This window comes from Centropristis striata, chromosome 19 (assembly GCF_030273125.1).
Source record: "Centropristis striata isolate RG_2023a ecotype Rhode Island chromosome 19, C.striata_1.0, whole genome shotgun sequence".
In the NCBI taxonomy this organism is placed as follows: domain Eukaryota; kingdom Metazoa; phylum Chordata; class Actinopteri; order Perciformes; family Serranidae; genus Centropristis; species Centropristis striata.
Window position 1 is genome coordinate 26,796,078 of NC_081535.1, and position 26,440 is coordinate 26,822,517.

Consider the following 26,440-nt stretch of genomic DNA (forward strand, 5'->3'; position numbering starts at 1 on the left):
AGATTCCTTCAGCTACCACAAGCTGGCTGCGGAGCGCCCGTCAAGTTTGTCCAAGTAACAACAACACTTCCGGTTTCTAATTTCACAATAAAACCACTTATAGCTATCGGTGGATGATGCAACATTTTAGATTTCGATTGACTGTAATTGCAGGAATTCATTATTTGTTTATTAATATTTTACTCATTTAGTAATAATTTTCGGGTTCTGTTGCAACTAGTATGGTTTTTAACTATGATTTGGTAACATAAACAAAAAGAATCTCATATACAAATTTACAGTAAACATACATTTATTTTAATTTTGATTGTGAATCTATAAGGATTTGCAAAGAAGGTATTTAGAGATGTGTGTAGAGAAACATTTTGCACTTAAATTAAATATCCTTATATGAATTTAGAATCGTATTCGACTGGGTGATTCTCATGGTACAGCTCATAGCAAAAATCCAAGAGCATTGAATACATATTTTCTTTGACCCTTTATAACATATACAATCAAGTCACTATTTAATATGAATTAATAATGTATTTGAAAAATTTGAATGTATTTTCTGACATTTTTATAGAAACTGTGAGCAACAAAATTAATTATCGTAACACATTTTTAAATAGAAATAATAGAACAACGAAAGGGTTTCTTTGTGGGGGTTTTTCTTTGGCAAGCACTTAAATATGCTCAAGGTAGCTGGTATCACCAAAATGTATTTTATTAAAATTTACACATATTTTAATGCAAACAGTTCTATCATAACCATAACATCTAACCATTTTTCCTCATCAATTTTCAGATTCTCAGATTTTGTTCTTTATACATTGTTAAAAACATTATATTTGATTATATTCTGTTAAATTATACATTTTTAATCAAATGTATATTATTTTTATAAAGTTTATTAAATATCTATTGTATATAAGTGTGGGGAAACCATGACATTTTTATCTGGACGCATTACGGTAATGAATTTGTGGATCAAAAATATAGAAAATATAATTTTAGCACAAAATAATGAATTGTGCCTCATTATGGCTATATTGCTCATTCATATAAAAGTGAAATATATTTAGTTTAATAAAGTATGTCCTTATAATCTTCACAGACATAACTAAGACTGGCTTCATGACAATCATCCTACTATGCGTGGTAGTAAACACAAGTTACAATAGCTATATTAATAGGTCATTACAGTTATATACCTTGAGTGTTTTAGTTTTTTTTCAATCCTTCTACAATAGGCCTATGCTTTTTTAAAAGACATTTTATATTGGGCATAATTATGAACGATTACATGCTTTTATTATGGAATATAAATTGACGTATTTCCTGTCTCAATCCCGTTTACTCTGGTTTTCTTGACGCAGAGCCGTTATCTCGGTATGGCGTCACAGCTACGTTTGTGAATTTTACAAGATAATCCCGCCCCCGACTCGTGCCGGTCACACCCACTTCCAAAGCTCTGCGTGTGTGTGTCTGTGTGTGTGTGTGTGTGTGTGTGTGTGTGTGTGTGTGTGTGTGTGTGTGTGTGTGTGTTCATAGATAGTTTATCAGTTATAGCAGTCAATGTTTTTTTGTGGTTTGGCAAGACATGAGGAAGGAAGAGAGCCGGGAGGAAGGGAAATAAGAGGGATAATGGAGAAGACTGATACAGTGTTCTGGTAAAAGGCTTTACAGTGTTTTTAAAATGAAGAGATTAGATTTACAGTATGTGGCCAAATGTATGTTGACAGCATTGGTGGAAGTAATATTCAGATCTGTTACTTAACCCTTTGGAGTTTTGGGCTATTTTGTGGGTTTTGGACGTGTTGGTGTCATTGTTTTCAGCACAACTTCGCCTTATGACCAGATTATCATTTTTTTTCATTTTTACTTACTGGATCAACATTTTGAACACAAAATACACACAAAAATAATAGCAAAAAACACACACAAAAAATGACCAAAAAAAATAAACAAATTACAAAAAAAAACAAGAAACACAAAAATACACAACATTACAATAAACACACTCAAAACACACAAAAAAGACATCAAAAACATTTAAAAAAAAAACACAAAAAACACACAAAGAAATAACAAAAAACACCCAAAAAATTACAAAAAAACACACATGTAAAAACACAAAAAACATAAACAAATCACAAAAAAACCCAAGAAACACAAAAACACACAACATTACAATAAACACACTCAAAAAACACACAAACACATCAAAAACATTTTTAAAAAAATACAAAAAATACACACTCAAAAACAGATAAAACACACAAAGAAATAACAAAAAACAGTTAACACAAAAAAATGCTGAATGCACACTGCAAAATTAGAAAAATCTCTGTTGTTACTACACTTGGTCGAGGTGTTTTTTTTTTTTTTTTACCTTTGCTGAAAAAGGGTTGATGCATTAAATTGGACATGGAAACTTCTGGAAAAGCCAAAACTTTAGAGAAAAGCTGACAGCAGGGCTCCATGCTGCTTCGTTTTTTTGTCGTGACGCCATGAAGAAGTCGTGCTCGGTGCTTTCTTGGACTCCAGAGGTAAAAGTACTAATACCACACTGTGAAATGACTCCACTACAAGTAAAAGTCCTGCATTCAAAACTTACTGAAGTAAAAGTACAAAAGTATCAGCATCAATGTGAATGTAATTAAAGTATCAAAAGTAAAAGTACTAGTTATGCAGAATGGACCCACTGAGATTGTTTTATATATTCCAAATACATTCTTGTATTATTATTATTGATGCAATATTTGTCAGCGCTTCAGCTCTCTAAAATTCAAAAGCGTGCTACATTTGCTGGACTTACAGCTGCTAAGAGAATTATTTCAACCTGTTGCAGCTCATATAAATGGAGCACCAGAAAAGACTTTGGACACTTGGCTCAACATGCTGATTCTTAAAAAACATGCTGTAGATGTGTGTTATAGCCTTCTTCCTTCTTTTTACACGTTTAGTCCCTTATGTCTTATGTCTGTTCCTTTGTCAGTGTTATTTGTTTGTTATTTTGTTTATGTGTGTGTTTGTGTATGTCTGTTTCTATATGTCTTATTAGTAAGCTGCAGACATTATTCTTACTGTTGTGTTTTTATTATGAACCCGTCCCCTTCCCCTCTTTCCTCCCTGTGTTTTTTGGTCCTGGGACACCTCCTTCTGTCTCAGCATTATTGTTTGTCATTTGAAAGAGCACTCATGTGATGGTGCTCTGCCACCGTGTGATTATTCTGAATAAAAAACATTTGATCGCAATTTTTTTTTAATTTTTGATGCATTTATGTACGCAGTATTTTAAGCAGAACCTGATCAATTTGTATCTTCTTAACATACTGTTATGAGGTTTGGTTTCAACAAATGTCAAATCACTTTAAATTAATCATGTTTTTATGTTAAATCTCGTAAGATAAGGGTTAGGGTTAGGGTTACGTAAGACAAATGTAGTGGAGTAAAAAGTACAACATTCACCTGGAAAAGTATAAAGTTATATAAAATGGAAATAGTCTAGTAAAGGGCAACTTCATCAAAATTGTACTTAAGTACAGTATTTGAGTAAATGTACTTAGTTACTTTCCACCACGGCCCGGATAAGCGGAGGAAAATGGATGGATTTTAATTTTTCACATTTTCTTTCCTGGTACTTTATGTGGCCAAATGTATGTAGACAACTCTGCCCATTTATATATACATAAAATAACTACCTGCAAGTATGCAAGTAATCAGAATACATTTATGAAGAGTGGCTAATAAATTCAATTTGATTTGTATAATTCAAATTTTAAATATAAACACAATCTCCATCTTTAAATCAAACTCCTTTATGAAAACACCACTGAAGCAACAGTAATTGTCGTCTTATATAAAATAAAATAAAATAAAATAAAATAATGATGTGGATAAGCAGGAAACACTGTTTGAAGAATATAAAAGCAGAACCCTGTTACAAAAAGTAAACAAAAAACACCCAAAAAATTACAAAAAAACACACATGTAAAAACACAAAAAACATAAACAAATCACAAAAAAACCCAAGAAACACAAAAACACACAACATTACAATAAACACACTCAAAACACACAAAAACACATCAAAAACATTTTTTTAAAAATACAAAAAATACACACTCAAAAACAGATAAAAACACACAAAGAAATAACAAAAAACAGTTAACACAAAAAATGCTGAATGCACACTGCAAAATTAGAAAAAACTCTGTTGTTACTACACTTGGTCGAGGTGTTTTTTTTATTTTTTTTTTACCTTTGCTGAAAAAAGGGTTGATGCATTAAATTGGACATGGAAACTTCTGGAAAAGCCAAAACTTTAGAGAAAAGCTGACAGCAGGGCTCCATGCTGCTTCGTTTTTTTGTCGTGACGCCATGAAGAAGTCGTGCTTGGTGCTTTCTTGGACTCCAGAGGTAAAAGTACTAATACCACACTGTGAAATGACTCCACTACAAGTAAAAGTCCTGCATTCAAAACTTACTAAAGTAAAAGTACAAAAGTATCAGCATCAAAATGTAATTAAAGTATCAAAAGTAAAAGTACTAGTTATGCAGAATGGACCCACTGAGATTGTTTTATATATTCCAAATACATTCTTGTATTATTATTATTGATGCAATATTTGTCAGCGCTTCAGCTCTCTAAAATTCAAAAGCGTGCTACATTTGCTGGACTTACAGCTGCTAAGAGAATTATTTCAACCCGTTGCAGCTCATATAAATGGAGCACCAGAAAAGACTTTGGACACTTGGCTCAACATGCTGATTCTTAAAAAACATGCTGTAGATGTGTGCTATAGCCTTCTTACTTCTATTTACACATGTTTAGTCCCTTATGTCTTATGTCTGTTCCTTCGTCATTGTTATTTGTTTGTTTTTTTGTTTATGTGTGTGTTTGTGTATGTCTGTTTCTATATGTCTTACTAGTAAGCTGCAGACATTATTCTTACTGTTGTGTTTTTATTATGTACCCCTCCCCTTCCCCTCTTTCCTCCCTGTGTTTTTTGGTCCTGGGACACCTCCTTCTGTCTCAGCAAACATTTGATCGCAATTTTTTAAAATTTTTGATGCATTTATGTACGCAGTATTTTAAGCAGAACCTGATCAATTTGTATCTTCTTAACATACTGTTATGAGGTTTGGTTTCAACAAATGTCAAATCACTTTAAATTAATCATGTTTTTATGTTAAATCTCGTAAGATAAACGTAAGACAAATGTAGTGGAGTAAAAAGTACAACATTCACCTGGAAAAGTATAAAGTTATATAAAATGGAAATAGTCTAGTAAAGGGCAACTTCATCAAAATTGTACTTAAGTACAGTATTTGAGTAAATGTACTTAGTTACTTTCCACCACGGCCCGGATAAGCGGAGGAAAATGGATGGATTTTAATTTTTCACATTTTCTTTCCTGGTACTTTATGTGGCCAAATGTATGTAGACAACTCTGCCCATTTATATATACATAAAATAACTACCTGCAAGTATGCAAGTAATCAGAATACATTTATGAAGAGTGGCTAATAAATTCAATTTGATTTGTATAATTCAAATTTTAAATATAAACACAATCTCCATCTTTAAATCAAACTCCTTTATGAAAACACCACTGAAGCAACAGTAATTGTCGTCTTATATAAAATAAAATAAAATAAAATAATGATGTGGATAAGCAGGAAACACTGTTTGAAGAAAATAAAAGCAGAACCCTGTTACACCATCCAGACTGAATCCATACGTGTCAGCATGAGAAGAGAAATCTTTTGTCTTCCTGGAGAACATTTCCTTTAGCAGGTGTGCTAATGAATCTGTTTTGAATTGCCTTAGGTTTCTTTGAAAAGAAAAGACCAGTTTTTCAAGAACTGAGATTTTAAGATGCATTTCCTTCTTCCTTATAAAACCAATAGGAGAAAACAGCACAAAGCCAGGGACCAAAGAGTCCCTGGACCAAAGAGGAACCAGGGACTGTCTGTCTGTCTTTGTTGTCTGACTGTTTTGTAGTTGTATTATTTATTTTTTTCTGCTGTTTTTGTGTGTATAAATGGTTAAAAAATAAAGAAAAAATAATAATAAAAAGTACATTTCTATAGACACCTGTGTCTTTTGTTTGTATTTTGGGTTCCTGGCAGCTTTTTACTTTATTACTTAAAATAAAATGAAAAATCTGACTGATAGCCAAGTTTGTGTGGAGAGAAAGGAGCCATGCATGTGATGTAAGAACAGACTGAAAGATGCTAAACAGAGACAGAAATTAATGCGTGGAAGTTGACAAATTTGAACCAAAATCTCCTGGACTTCAGAGGTTTAACTGGAACTTTCGTTTGTCTTTTACAACAAAAAATCCATAATAGCACGCTTTAATGGAAGATCATTGTATTCACCAAAGCAGTTGTATTTTATACACATAATCTTTAATACGTTTTAAAATTAGTATCACTTTTGTTTCTGTGATATAATTCTACCAGGTATACTCGGACTAGGACTTAACCTATTGTCTGTTTGAGTTCATTCTGTTAAATTGTATTTAAAATGTTAATCTTTAACATGTTTAGTGATTTATATTGAAAAGGTGCAGTAGGAATTAACAAAAAAAAATGGAAAAATGGAGCATAACTCAAGCTGGCAGTGTGTACAAGGTAGAAAAAGGATCCAATCCAAGGTGTGACAGACTCAACCTGAAGAAAATTCGCACACAAGCATCATCTTGTATCACATTTATTTAAGTGCAGTTTATTGACTTGAGTATTTTCCGATAAAGAGGCAGAAAGACAAACATGATAAGGTCTGAAGCCGACGCCTACAATACATTTCTAAACCACGATGACCGGTTGATTGACAGGCTGCTGTCCATGTTTTATTTCTACCTCTGATTTCCAGAGCCAGCTGTTTCTTTCAGGTAGCAAGTTAAATGTTCCCAAACACGTGAAAAATGCACAAAAGCAGTGCTGTTGTTCTTGAAAACAACCAATGACAGACAGTCAGGGCAGTAGTATAAGGATGGAAGGAGTGTGTGTTTCTGTGTGTGATGTAGACGTCCCTTTACTCTTTTTGCATGAAAATAAACATACAGATATCACCAAAACATGAAAGTCCACAGGCTGATCCACTGAGATCTACAAAAGCACATTGCATCCTTTAAATACACTGATACAGACCTCAGAATTATGAGAAAAGATCTTATTGTTAAAGTGGATGCAACTTCTTACTTTTCAAGATGTCTGCAAGATCAATTTATATTCAAATGTTTCTAGGATCTTTTTTTAAGCTATTTGGCAATGGCAGAAACACCAGTTACTGAAAAATATGGCTGGTGTACTATGAAAGCCAAGCAAAAAGAAAAAAAAATGAAATCTGGTCACCCATTTTCTTAGTCTAAGTTGATTGAAATTGTTTTCTTGATTGTGTTTATGACATAACAGGCAGAAAAAAACTTTTTTAAAGGATAATTTCAAGTGTTTGTTGTTGTAATACACATTTTGGCCCCAAGAGACTGAAATGTACCACTCCCCTTTTCTAAACCGGACTAAAATAATTTACATTTTATTCCAGGTTATTTTTATTCTCTCCATGCAGTTGAAACACAAAATCTTGTGGCCAACAACTTAAACTAAAATTCCTATGGACAACTTTAACTAAACAGTGAGTTGAAAATGTGGAAAAGGCTAGTACTTGCAGCATTTAAGACCACAATTGAGACACATTTGCATCTTTTTCCCAGCACAATCACAGGAAACTGTGTTTTTTTATTGGTTAAATGATGAGCCAATGAGCACAGGCAGAGGCAGAAATGATCTGAAAGCACAAACAAGAAGGCTGTGAAGTTTGAGGCAGAGCACAGCAGGGTAGTCTCTAACTGTCTGTGGTGAGACATCACAGAGAGATCTGTGGACATTTAACAACTGAGAGTAAAACTGCCAAAGGGAAGAGAATGTAGAATTTGTTGTGATTTGATTCAATAATTTAGCAACAGATTTTATGGCTCGCAGGGTGCTGCCACATGCCAGATCCAAATATGCTAACAGAATATGTGTGTGTGTGTGTGTTCAGGGTCGGCAGCGCTGGATGAACCGTGGGTACAGGCAGACGTCTCTGATGTGATGTCTGTTCAGCAGCCAGGTGAGGAAACGCTCCAGACCCAGACCGTAGCCGCCGTGAGGACATGTGCCGTACTTCCTCTGAAACACACACACAGCAGCCTGTTAATACACACCGTCACTAAGACACAGGAGGACAAAACTCTGGACAGATCTGGGGAATCCACAGGTCCATGCTTCGGGGCAGTCTATAGGGCTGTTTCCACTACCGCCTAATACCCGGAATGAGGCGGGTCTCACTCGCCGAAACGCCCCTAATTTGAATACGAGCAGTCCTGAGCAGACTTGTGTCGGGACTTTTCTTTTTACCCGTTTTTGAACGGGTGAATGAGTGCAGTCTGTAGTGTAAAGTGCTTAGATAAAAGTGCTATATAAGTGCCGTCCATTTACCATTTACACAATACAGAAACATTTTCCCTTTCTGGGCCAACAGGCAACAAAGAAATAGAAGCACACATGAGCAGTTTTCTGTTACCTGGTCAGTGTACCAGTAGTACGGGGTCGGGTCGATTCCCTCCCGCTTGTATCCTTCCAGCAGCTCCTCTGCGTCCCAGATACGCATCGAGCCTCCAACAATCTCGCCAACATTTGGCATCAAGACGTCGACCTGCAGCAAAGACGGCAAATCAGTTAGAGAGTATCTTCAGGGCTTCCTGCAGCCAAAATCTGCCTGGAAGCGAAGTATCAGTTTAAAGTCCACAGTTTGAGTTCCCATCTTGGCTCCACACATCAACTCAAAGGGTTAAAGTTCCATTTAGCTTAGACTAAAATACACTCAAATAATAAAGTGTCAGAGGTTTTGCTGTACAGTTAGTATAGAAGCACCTCCTCCTACGATGTCTCTAGCTGTGTCAGAACAGAGGCACACAGCACCCTGATGTAAAGTTCGTCCAGGTTTTCTGGACCAAATGTGAACTAGAATCAAGTCTGACTCGTGAGGGTTTCGTACCGACTCGGTGAGGCGTCGGTCATCGGCACAGCGCTGCATGTAGAAGGATTTGATCTCGGCTGGGAAGCGACAGAGCAGGATGGTCTCGTTGATGGAGTCGGTCATCAACCTCTCTGGAGCCTCAGGGATGTCCTGAGAGGGACAGACACACAGACGAGTCCAAACAGAGTCAAACACACATAAAAGAAGCATCTCGTAGACAAAAATATGCTAAACTAAGTCTGAGAAACAATTTCTTCAACCTTGTTACTGCTGTAAAAACTCCACAGTGAGGCAAATTTTTATTTACAGTGCTGTTTAATAACAATAATATGCTTTAGAACAGATAAGGCCGGAAGAGATGTTTCAGGCTGAACAACAAAATAATGAATGTGGTGACAAAAACATGGTGAGCTCAGTGAGCACAGACCAAAGTGAGACAGTCACATGTTTCTGACATGTATGAGAGCTCCAGCCTGCCCTCTGCAGGTGGGGATGAAAACTGCAGCTGAGCACTTTACTGCTGACTGAAATCTGATGACCTGCAGCTCCACAGACATTTAGTTCCCTCTCTTAGTTATTTTAAAACAAGGTTTATGACTCGCCTGTCTACAGCTGCCTTATACTAAACAATTTCAATAATTTATTTTAAAACATTTTTTAACTATATAACTCTACATATGTAACTACATTTTATTCTTTTTTAACAAATATACACATATTATTATATGTTAGCTTCTGTTTTAGCGGTTTCTATTTTTTTATTTCTGATTGTAGTACATTTATTTGTACCACAATATTATATTCAATTGTGCATCTATTTCCAAAAAGTCTTGGCTACTGAGTCAGAAGAACTCATGTGGAGAATGGTGTCTGTGCGTGTTTGTGTGTGTGTGTGTGTGTGTGTGTGTGTGTGTGTCTTCACCTCTCCAAACTCATAGTAGGTGCCATCGTCCTTCTTGATGTCGTGCTCTCTGAGCCACTCGATGGCTTCAGTGTACTCCATCCTCTTGAACGGCCTCTTGGGGGGTTTAAAGTTCTGGGGAAGAAAAAAAATCAATATTATTATCAAATTACTATGAAATATAAAATATCAACTTCATGTGCTCATGAGAAACAGGAGCTGTTCTGGAGCTTGAGGTGAGGCATCTCCAATGTTGAGCTCAATATAACAAACACTGTTATTAGTTAGTATTTATCATCAAAATGTGTAATTGATGAACATTTTATTGACTGTTACTTAAGATGCAAACTGTGATTTGGTGATACAACATAGCACCCTGTGTGAACACGCTCCAGCATATTAAACAAGGTGACGTACGGGGTTGATGTCGTAGAGCAGCTGGGCGACGGGAGATTTGAGCACTCGGTCCACCACGTCACACACCAGGTCCTCCAGTCTGTTCAGCAGGTCCTCAAACGACATGAAGGGACACTCGGCCTCGATGTGAGTGTACCTGAACAATTACAAACCAATTATCAGAATGCAGAAGGCTTTACGGCTTAGTATCAGGAGATGGACAGAGTTGTATCAAAGCAAACAGGTTGAGATGAAGTCTACAGTTTGTGACTGTTCTGTCATTACAAAGGCTCATTTATATAGAAAACATTTTCTATACATATTTACAGTACTTTGTTGTCCTTTCTTGTTGTTAAGCTACAGTTAAGCACGAATGAATGTCCCTTCCTGTTGTGAGAACGACACAACACACTAATGTGTTATCAGTGGCTGGTGCAAGAAAATCAAATTTTTCTGTTTGTCTGTTGGCGGATTATAGGGCTGTTTCCACTACCGGGCAATACCCGGAATGAGGTGGTTCTCACTCGCGGAAACGCCCCTAATTTGAATGCGAGCAGTCCGGAGCGGGCTCTCGTCGGGACTTTTTTAGTCCCTGTAGAAGAGCAGGGTCTTTTTTCTCCCCTGAAAACAGCCTGGTTACTGATTGAATAGATCGCTAAGCAGGATGTGACGTAGTACTCTACACAACAACAACACAAGCCATTCGTAAAAGCCGGCAAAGCAGTGTTGCCAACTTAGCGACTTTGTTGCTAAATTTAGTGACTTTTCAGACCCCCTTAGTGACTATTTTTCAAGAAAGCGACTGTAGACAAATTCAGCGACTCCTTCTGCCGTTAGCTACAGTTAGCTCTGTAGCAGTACAGTGTGTATGTGCTACTGCTGCAGGAGGTGTTCACTTAGCGATCTCTGTTTGTTTACAACAAGCACCAGACACTCTGTGCACAGTTAGAGATGCCGTTAATTCACAATCATTATGTTTATGATCAGCAGAGACTCTGTGCATAATTAGCCATGCTGCTTTCAGCTGCTGACAGTTAGCGACGGTGAAAACCATACGTCACCTCCAGAGTCTCTAAATCCCTCTGGGGGCTAACTTGTAATGGAGACACGCAGAGTGAGTGGACTTTTGAGAGGGTGTGGCCTGAGACTTTCCCGGTGGACACTTTTCCCCCTAGTGGAAACACGACTATTATTAGCGGATATTGGCTGGTATTGGTGTATATGCTGTCTGATATGTGGTGTTATGAAAACCTTTTTTTTTTCAAATTTACCCAGAGAACTACCATCTCAGAGTTTCGAAAAATCAACATGCACAATTCACATAAAAAGGTCTATTTTCATTCCAGCCCAAGAAATTACTATATCAGCCACCATATCGGTTATCAGTGAATTTCCCCCTCTAGAATCAGCATCGGTCGAGCTCCTATTCCTACAGTAAACAGTGATTACCTCAGCTCACCAACTGTTGAGCCAAGTATGGTAATTAAAACCTGTCAGACGCCTATAAAAATGTTTGCTGGTCACACTGGTTTACCCAGAACAGCTGACCTGACTGACAACTTATCCATTCATCCGCTCTTAATCCTTTTAAGTCTTTGTAGTGATGTAAAACGTAATTATCCTTGTCTAAGAATTTCTAACCAGATGGAGCACACTGCATGCTGTAGACCATAGTTCCATTGTACCTTTAAAGCCAGGGGCTCAAGCTGCAGGACAAAAAATAAGCATGTGTCGTTTTGAAACCTTGTGTTATTAGCAAGGCGAAAATCCAGTGTCATGAGCAAACTTTGTGAAACATTGCTGGCTATGCGGCAGATGGGGTTTTGAATCACAGGAATTCACTGTCCCTCATTTATCAAACGAGCGTATGACAGAAAGTGAGCGTAAAGTGGGCGTACGATCATTTCTACGCAAGGCTCGGCATTTATAAATTTGGACGTGAGCGGAGGGTACGATCAGATCTCAATCTGCTCTCAGCTCGTGTACACAAATCTGAGTCAGCATGAAGTCCACACGTCTGAGTCTGAGAATTGATCTTAGACTATACTAGTATCGATGCCTGGAGCTGACAAAACTCTGTGGTGTTTTGATTTTTAATGGTGACAAACCAAAGCATGTTTAGGCTACATCATTTATCATTATAACATAATTTAAAATAAATACACCCTGCGACCGTGAAATTATTTAATCAGAATAATAGCCGAGGATATTAAATGTTGTTGCCTTCTGCTTTTTACCGTTATCCGGCTCAGACAGCGGAGCGTCAGCGTCTCTATGCCTATTTCGCTCCTGTTGTTATTTGTAACGGTGCACGTTGCTAATAAATCCTCTTTTTGGCCGTATTGCGCCCTTCAGTGTGGTAAACTCTGGAGGCGAGCCTTCTGAATCAGGTATGTATTATATATATATATTAGGGCGAGGTATTTAAATGACGCTTGTTTCCAGCTGCCACATTTATCAACAGACGATCATTCTTATGCTGTGATTGGCGAGATACAATCGTTTGAAAAATCACACGTGAACCCTGTCGTAAGACGAAATATACGATCAGATCTGCGATCGTTTCGACGCTTGTTTGATAAATGAGGGCCACTGTGTTTAGCGTTTTCTATATTGTAATATCTGATATTCATTCTAAGATGTCGATTTAAGTTCTTATCGCAATTTCCTTCTGGGCAAATATTTGATACACAAACTAAAATACTTTACAGTCTCAATCAGTATTTATTCAACTCTTCCCCTTCCTTGTTTTGCAGGGCCTACATGGAGCTACTTGATGCTGTAAATGTGTTGAATGGTATGCTCACTCAGACAGGTGTCTGCGGGTGCGGGACTGCTCGGCCCGGTACGACTGGGCGATGCAGAAGGTGTCTCCCAGAGCAGGTATGCAGGTCTCCAGGTAGAGCTGGGAGGACTGTGTCAGGTATGCCTGCTCGCCAAAATAGTTGAGGTTGAACAGCGTGGAGCCGCCCTCCACCTGAGTCTGCACCAGGGTTGGAGGAAAGATCTACATCCAGAAAAGAAAAGAAAACAAGAAAGAATCAGATAAGGTGGTTAGATTTAGAGAGAGGTTCAAATCTGCAACAGAACCACCTGCATGAATCTGCAGTCACCCTCATTCTTTTTATATTTTTCTTTCACTTATGTCATTTTACAATAGCAGCTGTTCATATTGGACATGGACAAAGTGTCAGATGTTGGAGGAAACGTCCTGTTCTGAACACTGATTATTTTTATTTTTTTTTACTCTCAGGTCGAGCTGACATCACTGTGTGTCAGCTTTCTATATATGGACATCTGCTCCTGACTCCTCACTGCAGATCATGCTGACAGAAACATACATTGCTACTAGAGCTGCAAAAATTATTAGATTAATCGAACAATAATCGATTATTAAATTAATCGTCAACTATTTGATAATCGAATAATTTAGCAGATTTTTAAAGACAAAAGTCCAAATTCTCTGATTTCAGCTTCTTCAATGTGGATATTTCTGGTTTCTTTGTTCCTTTATGACAATAAACTGAATATCTCTTTGGTTTGTGGACAAAACAAGAGATTTGAGGACGTCATCTTGTGGTTTGGGAAACACTGATTGATATTGACCAAACAACTAATCCATTAATCGTTTAAATAATCGACAGATTAATCGATAATGAAAATAATCGTTAGTTGCAGCCTTAATTGCTACATATATCTTCATGCTCACATCTGGAAATGGTTGGATTCTGTTAATTTCTCCCCAGTTTTAGATCACATTTGAAGTTTTTACTGATGGTTATTTATGGTAGAAAGTCCTGCTATGCTCAGTTAGTCATTCCCCAACTGTAACTGTATTTCAGACAGAGGGACAGCAGCCATGGGCAGTATGAGAAAAATAAAGTTTTCAAACATTTGAACAGTAGAAACCAAAAAGAATGAGCCTGAAAATGAGCATGATATGTCCCCCTCCAAGGTTGGCAAAATGAATAGATATGTTTAGCTCAGAGGATGACTAATCTCACATTGAATCTTTTATCCATCCCTTCTCAGTCTTACAGACCAACAAAGGTCCTATTCAGACCTGCATCAGCATGCATCCTGGGTGATCCAATCACAAGTGGACATCTCTTGGTACAGGTATGAATGCACCCAAGATGCATTGAGGACCCATTGAGATCCAATCGCTCAGACCTCATTCTGGGCTCCATATGAAACATTCTTTTAGCACTGTATACACAATTGTGTCCTGGGCAACACTGAAGGACAACCTACTCACTGATGCCCTGCTTTGATCCTCAGGGTCTCACTGCGCTCCTCATGTGAACAGACAGGCAGACAAGGCACTCTGAGTATAAATAGCCGTGTTTCGACAAGGGGGAAAAGTGGCCACCAAGAAAGTCTCAGGCCACGCCCTCTCAAAAGTCACGCCCTTTGCGTGTTTCGACTCATTGTTTAAAGACAGATTGCGCATAGGGAAGGCCAAAATGACGATATCATGGATTAAAGTTCTCCGTCGCTACGCTTCTAACTGTGCTTGTTGTAAACAAACAGAGATCGCTAAGTGAACAGCTCCTGCAGCAGCAGCACATACACACTGTACTGCTACAGAGCTAACTGTAGCTAACTGCCGCTAACGGCTCTTAAGCAACTGTGTGTAGAATAAAATCAGATCACAGTTGCAATTATCAACCAATTTCCTAATTAAAACAATGGTGAGTTGAAGTGTTTTGCTTCACTTTAAAAAGGACAAACCAGCTGCTCTTCTGCTGTATTTCTTAGCTGCTCAATGACTGTTTGCTGTAGTATCAGATCACACTTGCTGTTACCACAGTAACCACAAGTATGTGCAAATCATCCAGGACTAAAATCTTAAGCATCATAAATTTAAGATAACTCTACACATAGTCAATAATGGATTTGGATTTGATAGAATGCCACTGAAGACAAATCCCACTGTTGACTTATTCAAAGACACTTGATACGACAATCAGCTAAATACTACAAACCAGGGCTGTGTGTTGATCTTTGCAGATTAAATAAGTCACCAACTTTAAATAAGAAGCTGAACAAGAGAAGAAAAAGCCTCAAACAGCTTCACTCTAGGAAAACTCAACACTTTGACTTTCAGGAACCAAGCACCTCCAATTAAAGTGCCTTTTGCGGTTGATTTATCTGTTATCTGAGTAACCTGAGAAAGCAAGTCTGACTGGATAATATAAATTGTTTTTTTAAAACACTAGGAGAGACAGAAGATTTGTGCTTCACCTCGTGGTATCCGCGGCTGAAGAAGTGGTCCCTGAAGCACTGAGTGACGGTGGAGCGGACTCGGAGGATCTTGGAGACGTTTTCTCCTCTGATCAGCATGTGTCGGTTGTTCAGCTGGACGTCCACGTCCGACTCTTCGTTCAGCAGGTTGTCGGCCCCGCCTGCCGGGGCTAAGCCGATCAGCTCCCAGAAGTCGCAGTGCAGCTCGTGGCCTCCAGGTGCCTGGGACAGAAAGACAAGAACTCACTGAGGACCTTCATGTTTTATACAGCATCCATCCTGCAACACACTGAAAGATGATGTTTAGTTCCTAACAAACTGGTTTGGATCGGTTTCAGCTGAGACCTATGCCTTCAGTGGTGGTTCAATTAAGGACTGCGACCTATTATTTTGGCATTAACAATTAGGGCTGGCTTTAGGCTACGTTTACATGATGACAGTCTGAACAGAAGATGCAAAAGTGGCGTCACGTCTCACTTTTTATTCCGCGTTTCGACGAGCGTTTTCGGGAGGAAATCTGCGTGCACACGGTGACGCAAAAGTGTGTGAATTGGATTGGGTATGCATGCCAGGAGGCATCACATAAAGCGATAACAGCATCTTTGGGCATGTGGAAGTATTTTTATTTCAGTTAACGAAAATGTTTTTTCCAATTCTAGTTTTTTGTTATTTCGTTAGTTTTCGTTAACTATAATAACTTTGCTTGAGACTGACTTGGACTCCAGAATTGGTGACTTGACAACAACACTGCTTGGTGTCCGCTGTGATTATAAGTCAAGTCAAGTGATATTTTATTTATATAGCCCAAAATCACAAATTTGCCTGAAAGGGCTTTACAGACTGTACAAAAATGATAAAAGTACTATACAAACACAGTCCATTTCCCATTTACTTTGAATTGTTAAAAGCATTCACAGGTGCACTTAATTGCACAAAATGTGCTCCCTAGATAAACACTAACTGATGTATTTATGACTATTTACTAAAATCTGATAATCAGATCTGCATGTATGTGAATCTTACAATGACCAAGTTCCCAAAGTTCATGTAAACATTAGTGATGTACCAATGAAGCTTCAAGAACCATTGTCATCATTTTCTGAGTCCACTAGATGGTGCTATTGGTTTAAAGAAAAAGGCTGAAGTAATAGTAATTGAGTGTGCTTTCAGCTCTAACAGAGAGCACCATCTAGTGCCCAAGGGGGCGCCAAAGATCCACGGGGGATCGCGAAGCCCTCTTGATTTTAAGGGACGTAATAAATTGAATGAAAACTAAATAAGGGCTACATTAAACTATTAATTTATTTAAATAAAAAAAAACACTATAGAATTTTTTTAAAATAAAGGCTATATCGTAAGAATAAGGACACGTGTAACATCCCTCCTGCAGTATACACAGGTAACCTCACCTAGCGGTAATCTCACCTAGCGGTAACCTCACCTAGCAGTCGCCTCACCTAGCGGTAATCTCACCTAGCGGTAACCTCACCTAGCGGTAACCTCACCTAGCGGTAACCTCACCTAGCGGTAACCTCACCTAGCGGTAACCTCACCTAACAACAGAAACACAGGGAGTCAGGGAGATGAAAATGCTGAATATCTCCAAAAGAAAAAGAGAGGGTACCATGAAAGTCACATTGAGTTCGGCTTCATAAAGCAATGGACAATGGGGGGGGTCGCCAAAGTTTACAATGGTAAAAATGTGGGTCCCTCAAGAAAAAGGTTGGGAACCACTGATCTAGTGGGCTCAGAAAACACTGAAAATGGTTCATGAGGTTTCACTGGTACATCATTAGTAAACATCATCTGATTTCCTGCATAACCTGATATTGCTGAGTAAGCAGGTTTCTTGTGTGCATGCGGTTGCAGCGCAGGTTCAGTCTGTTGTGCAGCAGGTGTGTTTACCTGTTTCCCCTCAGGAACTGGAGTGACAGTCCCGTACAGAGCAACAGTACTCTCTGTGGACAACATCAGACCATTGTAGCACTGGCACTGTAAACAAGAATGAGAAAAACAAGTCAGTGTTAGTTTCTATCAGACGGGAAACATGTATTTATATTAAAATCATGGTCAACATTTTAGCTTGAAAAATGTATCTTGAATTGTTGATTACTTGTTTCAAGTGCATACTCTACATGAGTAAGGAGCACTTCATCTGATCAACAATCTGCCTACAAAATCACACATTTGTTGTGAGCATGCTCTGATTAAAAGCTTTATATTGCCCATTTCTATTTTGTGATTAAATGTGTACATTTGAAGCACTTTCTAAAGCTTATAAGATTACGTGTCTGTCACTCAGTACTACAGAGTGACTTCATGAACATTTAAAGGTACTTTATGCAACATTAAACATATCCATGTGTCAATATATGCAATAAATGCATTTTCTTGTCAGTTTTTTGGTTGAATTTTATCCAGTGTTAACTCCATTTCACCAAAAAATAACTTAAAGTAGCTTTGTTAGTTGTTTCTTTTTTGTAAAAAAAATTAAAACATATTTTGGCCCCTCCACACAAACACTTTTCTTTCAGTTTCATGTATTATAGCACCCTATAAAGAATGTAAAATGAAGCTGTACCAGTTTATCAGACAGGACACACTGAAGGAAACCAGTTCCATCTCTCAGCACGATGAACATCAGGTTTTTCCCTGAAGAGGCAAAAAAACAGATTTGTCTCAAGAAAATGTCATATTTTTAATCAACAATTACAGGCTCTTTTATTTTTCATGTTTTGTTTGGTTCTCACCTTGTCTCCTGAGGCGATGAACCCATCCAAACACTTTGACTCTCTGACCTCTTTTGGCCTCCAGAAGATGGATTTTTACCTGCAAAACACAGTCAACATACCGTTTTAATGGGGTTGGGTTGTTGCCTCATACAACACAAGCAGTTTCTTAATATAATTCTACAATTTACTGGACGAGGATTCAAGAACAGGTGTGATATGTGCATTATTCTAAGTCCTAGTTCTGATTCCCATTCTGAATAACCTGCAGTGGCTTCACAGTAATTTTGGGTCTAGCAGTCCAGCAAAAAAACATTGCAGCAGTCAAGGCTTGTGGCAAACACATGAACAAACAAGAATTTCATGAATTCTTTACAGTTAACTCTCTGGTCCATTCTTACAACATAACAATTCTTCACTGAATTCAATTTTGTGGACACAAAATGCAGTTAAACAGTTAAATCACAATACTCACCATATCGCAAAATGCTTAAAATCACAATAATATTGTATCGTGACTCAAGTATCAGGATAAAATCGTATTGTGGGGCAAATACGCTGATTCACACCATTATGCAAAACCAAAGCAAAACTGATCACATGACCAATATGTCAACTGGTGTTATGCCTCAATGAATGTATAACAATTTTACAATTTTCACACCTTGATTTCTGTACCAATGAAATAAAAAAAAGACGCAACATGTTAACTGTTTATAAGCTTTAAATGAAAAGTTTTAGCAGTTACTTGCACCAGTATGTGATGACAACACTAGACTGATCAGAGTAGAAACAATATGGCTGACCGTTTCGGGCTCCGGCAGGCTGGGGTCGTTCTCAATCGTGATCTTCTTGGCTTCCTCCAGGTTCTTCTCTCTCCTCTCTGTGTCCTCTGCCTGCAACAACACACATGGAGCAAACATTTGACGACATTACAGCTGTTTCTCAGTCGCAGGGACACATGAACTATTAGTAGCATGTTGCTCTTGCAGGAGCTGATGTGAAGCAAACGCACCTCCTTCTTGTCTTTGGCATCGCACTTCATCTGCTCACGGTTAAAGGCTTTTTTTGCGTTCTTCATCTGCGTCTTAGAAATCACTGCCCAGCGCTAAAGGAAGAGACAGAGGAAACATACAGCATATGAGGAGACTAAATTAATAAGGAAAAAAAACATATAAAGTTATAAATGTTTAGCAACCAGAAATAGGGGTTTATAGGATGATATTTCTTATATTCCTCTTTACTTTCAAAATGTTTGAGGCCCTATCCAGGGAATCTATTATGCATCCGATTCTGCAGGTTTTTATTGCAGCCAGAAACTGCAGCAGCTGCAAAGTAACAAAAATCTACCATTGAAAGATGAGGTAAGTAAGTTTAGCTGCTGTTCTACTCAAGTTAAAGTGGCTCTGCTTACTGCACACCTCTCTATACTGCCCATCTGCGGTCTTCTTACTAAAAATCCAGCATGCAGAAGTTGCAATGATGCAACGAGAATTTTACTGCAGGTTCCCAGAGAAGGGAGTGCTAGTCAGATGTTTGTATCTGTAGGAGTTATAAAAAATAGAAATGTGATGTTTAAGTTTATGCAGCGTCTGGGTGAGTCCACCAACAGTATCATGGTCTCAGATCCCTCTGTGAGCTGCTCCAGGTCCACATCCAGACTGAGAGTACACTGGCTGAAATGTCTGTATGTATTTTAATTCTTGTATTTGTTTTTCTTCTTGTTTGTTTGCTTGTCTTGTTTTGTTTGTTTTTATCTGTCCTGTCTTGCGTGGCTTTTGGACATGAGTCTGGAAAATAAACTGAATTGAATTGAACTGATAAACTGATGAGTGAAAACAAGAGGCACCAGATCTGATTGGAATAAAATCTGCAAATTGAAAACGGTGTACAAACGGTGCATTTTTCCATGTACAAATAATTTCCTATATATGAATTAGGCAGACATGATAAAGGTTAAAAATGAGAAACCAACCTCTCCCTCTTTCTGGGATTCTACGTAGATGGTCGGAAATGGCTCCTTCCCAGCAAACATCAGCGCCTGTGAGGATTTGTTCATAAACATAATGAGATGCTGGCAGACATGGATCACCCAGTGGAGCAAATTGCAATATTATAACTACTATTTCTATTTAACAATAAATCTGGGAGCACGTAGCAGGATACTAGGGTTGTCACGATACTAAAATTTTCAACTCGATACCGATACTCAATACCATTTTCGATACCTCAAGGATAAAAACAAAGACCCCAAAATTTAACAGAAATATTTTTATTAACAAGAAAAATGCAACATTTAAAAATTAACAGAACCACAGTTTAAATATTTATAATAAAAAACAGTTGTGCAAAAAGAAACTGCAACTATGGTAACAAGCTTCAGGTCTGAGGTAGTGCAAAAAATAAATAAATACAATAAACAATAACCCTTTATAGGGCACTCCTGGAAATTGAAAATGTCAACCCTGAAGTGTTATTGGAGGATATACAAGACTTTCTGCAAAATGTTTCATTTTTATATTACAGTCGAGGTCAATTGAATATTTATTATTATACTTATTATAGTCTCTTTCCCACAGCAACCCTAAATAGACAATAACACATCATTTGCATCCATCACCACTTTATCTTTTACCTTTAAACTGTTTTATTATCTTTTTAGACTACTTATTACATATGAGTAATGTCTGAATGTCTTTTTTAAAGCATCTTATATATGAGAAGCACACGTACATTTAGTTGTATACTTTTTTTAATACAATGACAATAAAGGAAAGCATGAATCTTGTATGATTTACTGAAGCTCAAGTTACCAAATATGGTTCTTTGCCTTAGAACAATATTTTGAGGTTATATGCTGTGCACAATATTAGGCAAGCTTGATAAAAAAATAACAATAACTTAACTTAAGTGTTCATTCCTTGGCTAGGTATCGATACTTTTGAAAATGAGTATCGTATCCGGATACAACGTTTTAGTATCGATACTTTTTTAAGTGTCGATACTTTTGACAACCTTAAATACAAATAAAGTAAATAACAGAGGACACAACGGTTTACCTTCAGAGGAGTTTTGAAGGGTTTCTGCTCCGTGCCATCTCCATCCTGGTCATTGCCACATTTGTCCGACACATACAGCTCACCTGTGAGACAGAGGCAGAGTGAGACGCAGCAGGACCTCCCACTCCTAGAAAACACCTGGATTTAACATTAACTTCTTTTTTAATTATATTAGTATGACCTGGTGAGTTTGACGCCAACTGTCATAAGCAGGTTAGGTTGGCCAGAGAGTGAGGTGGTTTTGGCTTCTAATGACATGTATAAATGAATAAAAATTAGAATATCACTACCTTTATTCTTCATTAATGTATCAATGCATTATTAAAAATTTAATTTACACTTTTAAAAGGTTGAAGTTGGAGCTGGTGACTACTGGTTTTCACAGAAATTGTTGTCTGCAAATGTTGTCAGATATAGCTCTGTAACATGAAAAACATGTTCAAGGTTTGTGTGCTCTCTGAACGGTTCAACATCAAGAACCAGCATCATTTCAGGGTACGATTCAAGCACTTTTCAAGCACTTTCAAGATACCTAAAACAAAGAAAATCCAGACTCTCTAAACTTTAGCAGCCATCATATTTAAATGTTATGCACTTGTGAAAATTGGAGGTTATAGAACTTATTTATACAGCAATAGATATACAGAGTTTATTTTAACAGCTGTTCATATATATTTTAATTGTAGTAGTAGTAAAAGTAAAGTAACTAAAGCTGTAGTGGAGTAAAAAATATAATATTTGCATCATAATGTTGTGAAGTGCAGTGCAAATCCACATAAAATGGAAATACTCAATTCAAGTACACATACCTCTAAATTGTACTAAAGTACAGTACTCGAGTAAATGTACTTAGTTACTACATAAATATTACAGCAACAATATAAACATATATCAAACAAAAGAACTAAGCCTTTATGGAACACACAGAGGATCAATAATCAATAACATGATTGTTCCCAGAAGTCTATATGACAATATCAGTTTTCAGCAGAGGCTTAGTTTATTTTAACAGCTGTTCATATACATTTTAATTGTATGTTTTGAGTCTGGTTTGAGACACATGGAGGAAAACTACATGACTACAGGACTGTGTGACTTCAAATATTAAAAGATTTTTGGTCAATCAAGTGTTATATAAAAATTCAAGCAAATTCCTAACCTTCAAAACATAATGGTTAAAGTTGTGCATTTTCAGCACTGTAAGGGAGGAGACCAAATTCTCCCTGAGACAGCAACGTCCAGATAACTCAATTCCATCGCATGAGTCAGGTTTTGGAACTTTGCCTCCTGAGGCAATATTGAAACTGAGTAATATTGAAACTAAACATTTTAAAAAGCGTAGTCATCCGCAGCTTTTCAAGACTGGACAGAGATAAGCACCTTTTATAGTTAAACTGTAAAACTGACGTCAAACACACCAAATATTTTCTATAATTTCTAACGTGATGTGGAAAAACCAGAGGTTTAACTGTGGTACTGCAGTAATAACGTAGTAAACTTCTGATCTACCTTCTGATCCGTGCACATGAGAACGAGGCGCAGCGATCATAGATGAACTGTTTTGCTTAAATTAATTTTGGAGTACACAAAAATGGGCCTTACCAAGAGGACTATTTATTTATTGAATGAATAGAATTTTATAGAAACTACGGCTATATTGCCCAGAACGAGTGCCAACTATCACTCAAGGCAAACAACAGGACACATACATGGCCAAACCACACCTTAACATTCCTCCCAAATGAGATAGTTGAACAATGTCACTCCAAACCTACAGGAATGAATGTTTTGCAATTAAAAGCCACACCATTACAAAAGGTCACGGCTGCATTTTGATAAGGCCTAACAAACGATAAAAACTTGTTTTCTAGAACAGGTAAAAATTAAGGTTTGACAAATAACCCAAAGAATACTTTCACGAATGGGTCACAAAGAGGTAAGCCACCTTAACTGAATTAATTCAGAGTAACGACAACATTAAGCAAGTTGAGGAAACGCACATATACTGCAACTCTTACATATTTTCTGATATGTGCTGATATGAAAAGCTTTTTTTTTTTAAACAGACCATATGAAAAATATGATGATTTAGAATTGCCGTCAGTTATTTGTCTTTATTTACATGGTCAGCAATTGACAGATACTGAACACACACTGATGTTTATTTTGCTATTTCATTTGTATTATTTATTTATTTTGTTACTTACTTAATTTTTAATTTGTGTATAATTTTGTTTAAAGTATTCTTTCATAAATCATTTGATTGTTTTTTTGAAGCAGCTTTCCGAGTAGCTGTGCAGAGTGATATTGGTGCAAAAATCCACATTTTTAATTGTAACTTAAAAATGCAACTACTATAGAGGCAATTTTTTTTCCAGCTCAAAATCTGTATTGGTCTAAAGTAAACAATACCATGTTCATGAGACTCACTATCTGTCTAGATCTTCCTTGGTGGTATCAACAAGCGAATACTGATGTTTATTAAATACAAAAACACATAACTAAGCAAGTAGCCTGTATATGATCAGAATGCTGTCAACCAGTTGAGTCAAGAATACACCAAAGCAGAAGTACTGAAGGATGTGGGCAGAGATTACCACATACGTTTAACAATAGTCTTCGCCTGAGAACCCTATTCTTTTCTTTATGCAGCCTTTATTATTATTATTATTATTATTATTACCACTATTAATATCAGTCAGATTTTTCATTTTATTTTAATTAACAAAGTATAAAGCTACCAGGAAAAAGATAAAGGTGTCAATGGAAATGTACAATTTAATTAAAAAAAAATTCTACCATTTATACACACAAAAACAGCAGAAAAAAATAATAAAACTACAAAACAGCCCATTTGCACGTAAATTAAAAATTGTAATAGTTTTCATTTTTGAAAGAAAATTCACATTTTAAAAACGGTCTAGAAACATAAATGGCACACTGTGAAAGCTCCTATGATTGCACTTTTAACTAGCTTTCTCAGCTTGTCTACATATCATATATAAATAAAGTTATTACTGTAAATAAAACGTGTATTTTCAATAAATAGATGGAGTCCAGAGTTTTTAAGGACACAGCAACTAACAGTCACACACCTAAAGCTCATCACACTTGCTTTTTGCTTAGAAAACAAACATAAGAATACATTTATTAAGAATGGCTTATGGACCAATATATAAATATACACCAGCGGTATCTCTGGGTGGATCCAGACTACCTTGGCCCCGCATATTGTGACTGGGAGACAAAAGTGAAAGCATCGCAAATGGGTAACAAGTTACTGAAATAACGGACGACTAATGATCGCTATTTTTTACATCATCTGATGACTAATAGACAGTAAAATTACAAAGCAAATCTTCACCGGGTTAAGCTCACCGACGCAGACCTTGTCTGCTGCACAGCAGACTGACAGCTGTCATGGCTAAATACTAGCCCAAGTTATGCTATTCTATGTGTGCCGCAGATTTTTTTATCTTCATTCAGTATCCAAACACACGTTCAGTGACTGTGTAAACCTGCTCTGTACGGATGGATATCGAGCCAGAGACCTACAAAATCAGAAATCGGCGCTAGCTCGCATGCTAACTGCTAGCTTCACCGCAACTGATGCAATATACGGCACACATGTCTAGGGGAGCTAGCTAGCTGGTTAGCTTGGGCTAGCTCCCTTTATCCTTACCCACTGAGACTTGTTCCACACCTTTCGTTATCTCCGTCGCCATGTCAGTGCAGGTGCTACGCCAGTCCACTGAGGAGGGGAAACTAAATATTTGTATTCAATGGAAATGAAGCCCCAGGAGCTACTATGGGTGCTGTCTATTCTGCTGCTGAAATGCAACTTTACATCAGCCCACCGGCAGACACAGGGCAGCTTCTGTAATCGACTCCAACAGCGCTGATTGGTTGGCATCGAAACGTCACTTTCTTAACAGCAAATCTGATTGGTGGGGCTTCCTGTCAATCAACTGGTTGGCCCAGAGTAGAGCTGTTGATTAAGATTAATCAAGGACATATTAAAAATGTCTAGTAACTCCATTCAATGGTCAATTCATTAACCCTTTGATGCACAACATGGGTCTAAAGTGACCCGACTGAGTTTTTATTTTCCATATCTTTGCAATAAATTAATTTCATCATTAAGTATTCCAGGTTTTCCTCAATCAACTTGTTTTTGATCATCATACATCCTAATTTTTTGTTTTCATTCCCTTTTTATCCCCTTTTTCTTATTTTAACACTCAATGTTGTTTGGTTGGTAGTATTGCCATTGTTTTGTTTTGTTTTGGGGGTTTTTGTTATGCTACACTACCAACACAACATTGGTCAAAAAATTCATTATGGGGTATTGTGTGTATCATTTTAAGTAAAAATGAATTAAATACATTTTGAAAATGATACATAAACGGGTATATATTAAAAATAGTCTTTGGCCCCTCTTACTGCTAAAGTAACTATTTGAAACAAATTATTATCATTATATTATTATGTCATTTCATTTTAAATCAAATTTGGATGAATGACTCATTTTTGACTACTGTGTGTAAAATGTATGTAAAAATACAAAAACTATTTTTCTTCATAATGCATGAAAGGAAAAGTGGATATAATGATCGGTTGTAAGAGAAAAAAAGATATTCAAAGAATACTTGGACTATTCAATCATAAAATAAATTGATTTATAAAGATAGAGCAAAGAAACACACAGCAAACATGAAATAACATGGGAAATGAATGCGGGTCATTTTTTACCCATGCTGTGCATTAGAAGGGGTGTCCATATGTTGTGCATCAAAGGGTTAAAAGCACACATTGCTACATAGATAAATACCATAGTAGCATCCACCCAGTGAAGGGAAGATGAGAATGATTTAAAAATAGTGACAATTTAATAATTGCTGGTGTCATAAATTTGGTGACGTGGTGTTATCTTAGATTGCAGTGATCTTTAAAATCCTTTTTTTTTATATATACTATATATTATATATATATACTATACATACTTAGAAGTATGAAAATAGATTAAATGGATCTAAAATTTTCCGGGAACACTCAAATTCACAGAGGGGGAGAAGAAGGAAGAAGAGCA

At 37.1% G+C, this 26,440-nt stretch overlaps 1 protein-coding gene across 2 annotated transcripts; it reads right to left on the reverse strand.

The window, feature by feature from the left end:
- Window positions 1–7,700: 7,700 nt before the first annotated feature.
- nars1 (asparaginyl-tRNA synthetase 1) lies at window positions 7,701–25,213 on the reverse strand. 2 transcript variants are annotated; one of them, XM_059357921.1, is made up of 15 exons: window positions 25,034–25,213; window positions 21,352–21,434; window positions 20,268–20,333; window positions 19,308–19,400; window positions 19,099–19,188; window positions 18,314–18,392; window positions 18,145–18,215; window positions 17,469–17,555; window positions 15,564–15,785; window positions 13,124–13,323; window positions 10,338–10,473; window positions 9,942–10,055; window positions 9,038–9,169; window positions 8,564–8,695; window positions 7,701–8,169 (listed from the first exon to the last, which is right to left on the reverse strand). In XM_059357921.1, exons 1-15 carry the CDS (start codon window positions 25,074–25,076, stop codon window positions 8,038–8,040), a joined length of 1,680 nt encoding a protein of 559 aa, XP_059213904.1. In that variant the 5' UTR covers window positions 25,077–25,213; the 3' UTR covers window positions 7,701–8,037. The 2 variants fall into 2 exon arrangements, with proteins under 2 accessions (XP_059213904.1, XP_059213905.1); XM_059357922.1 differs by having other exon boundaries at window positions 25,055–25,199.
- Between the last annotated feature and the right edge of the window lie 1,227 nt (window positions 25,214–26,440).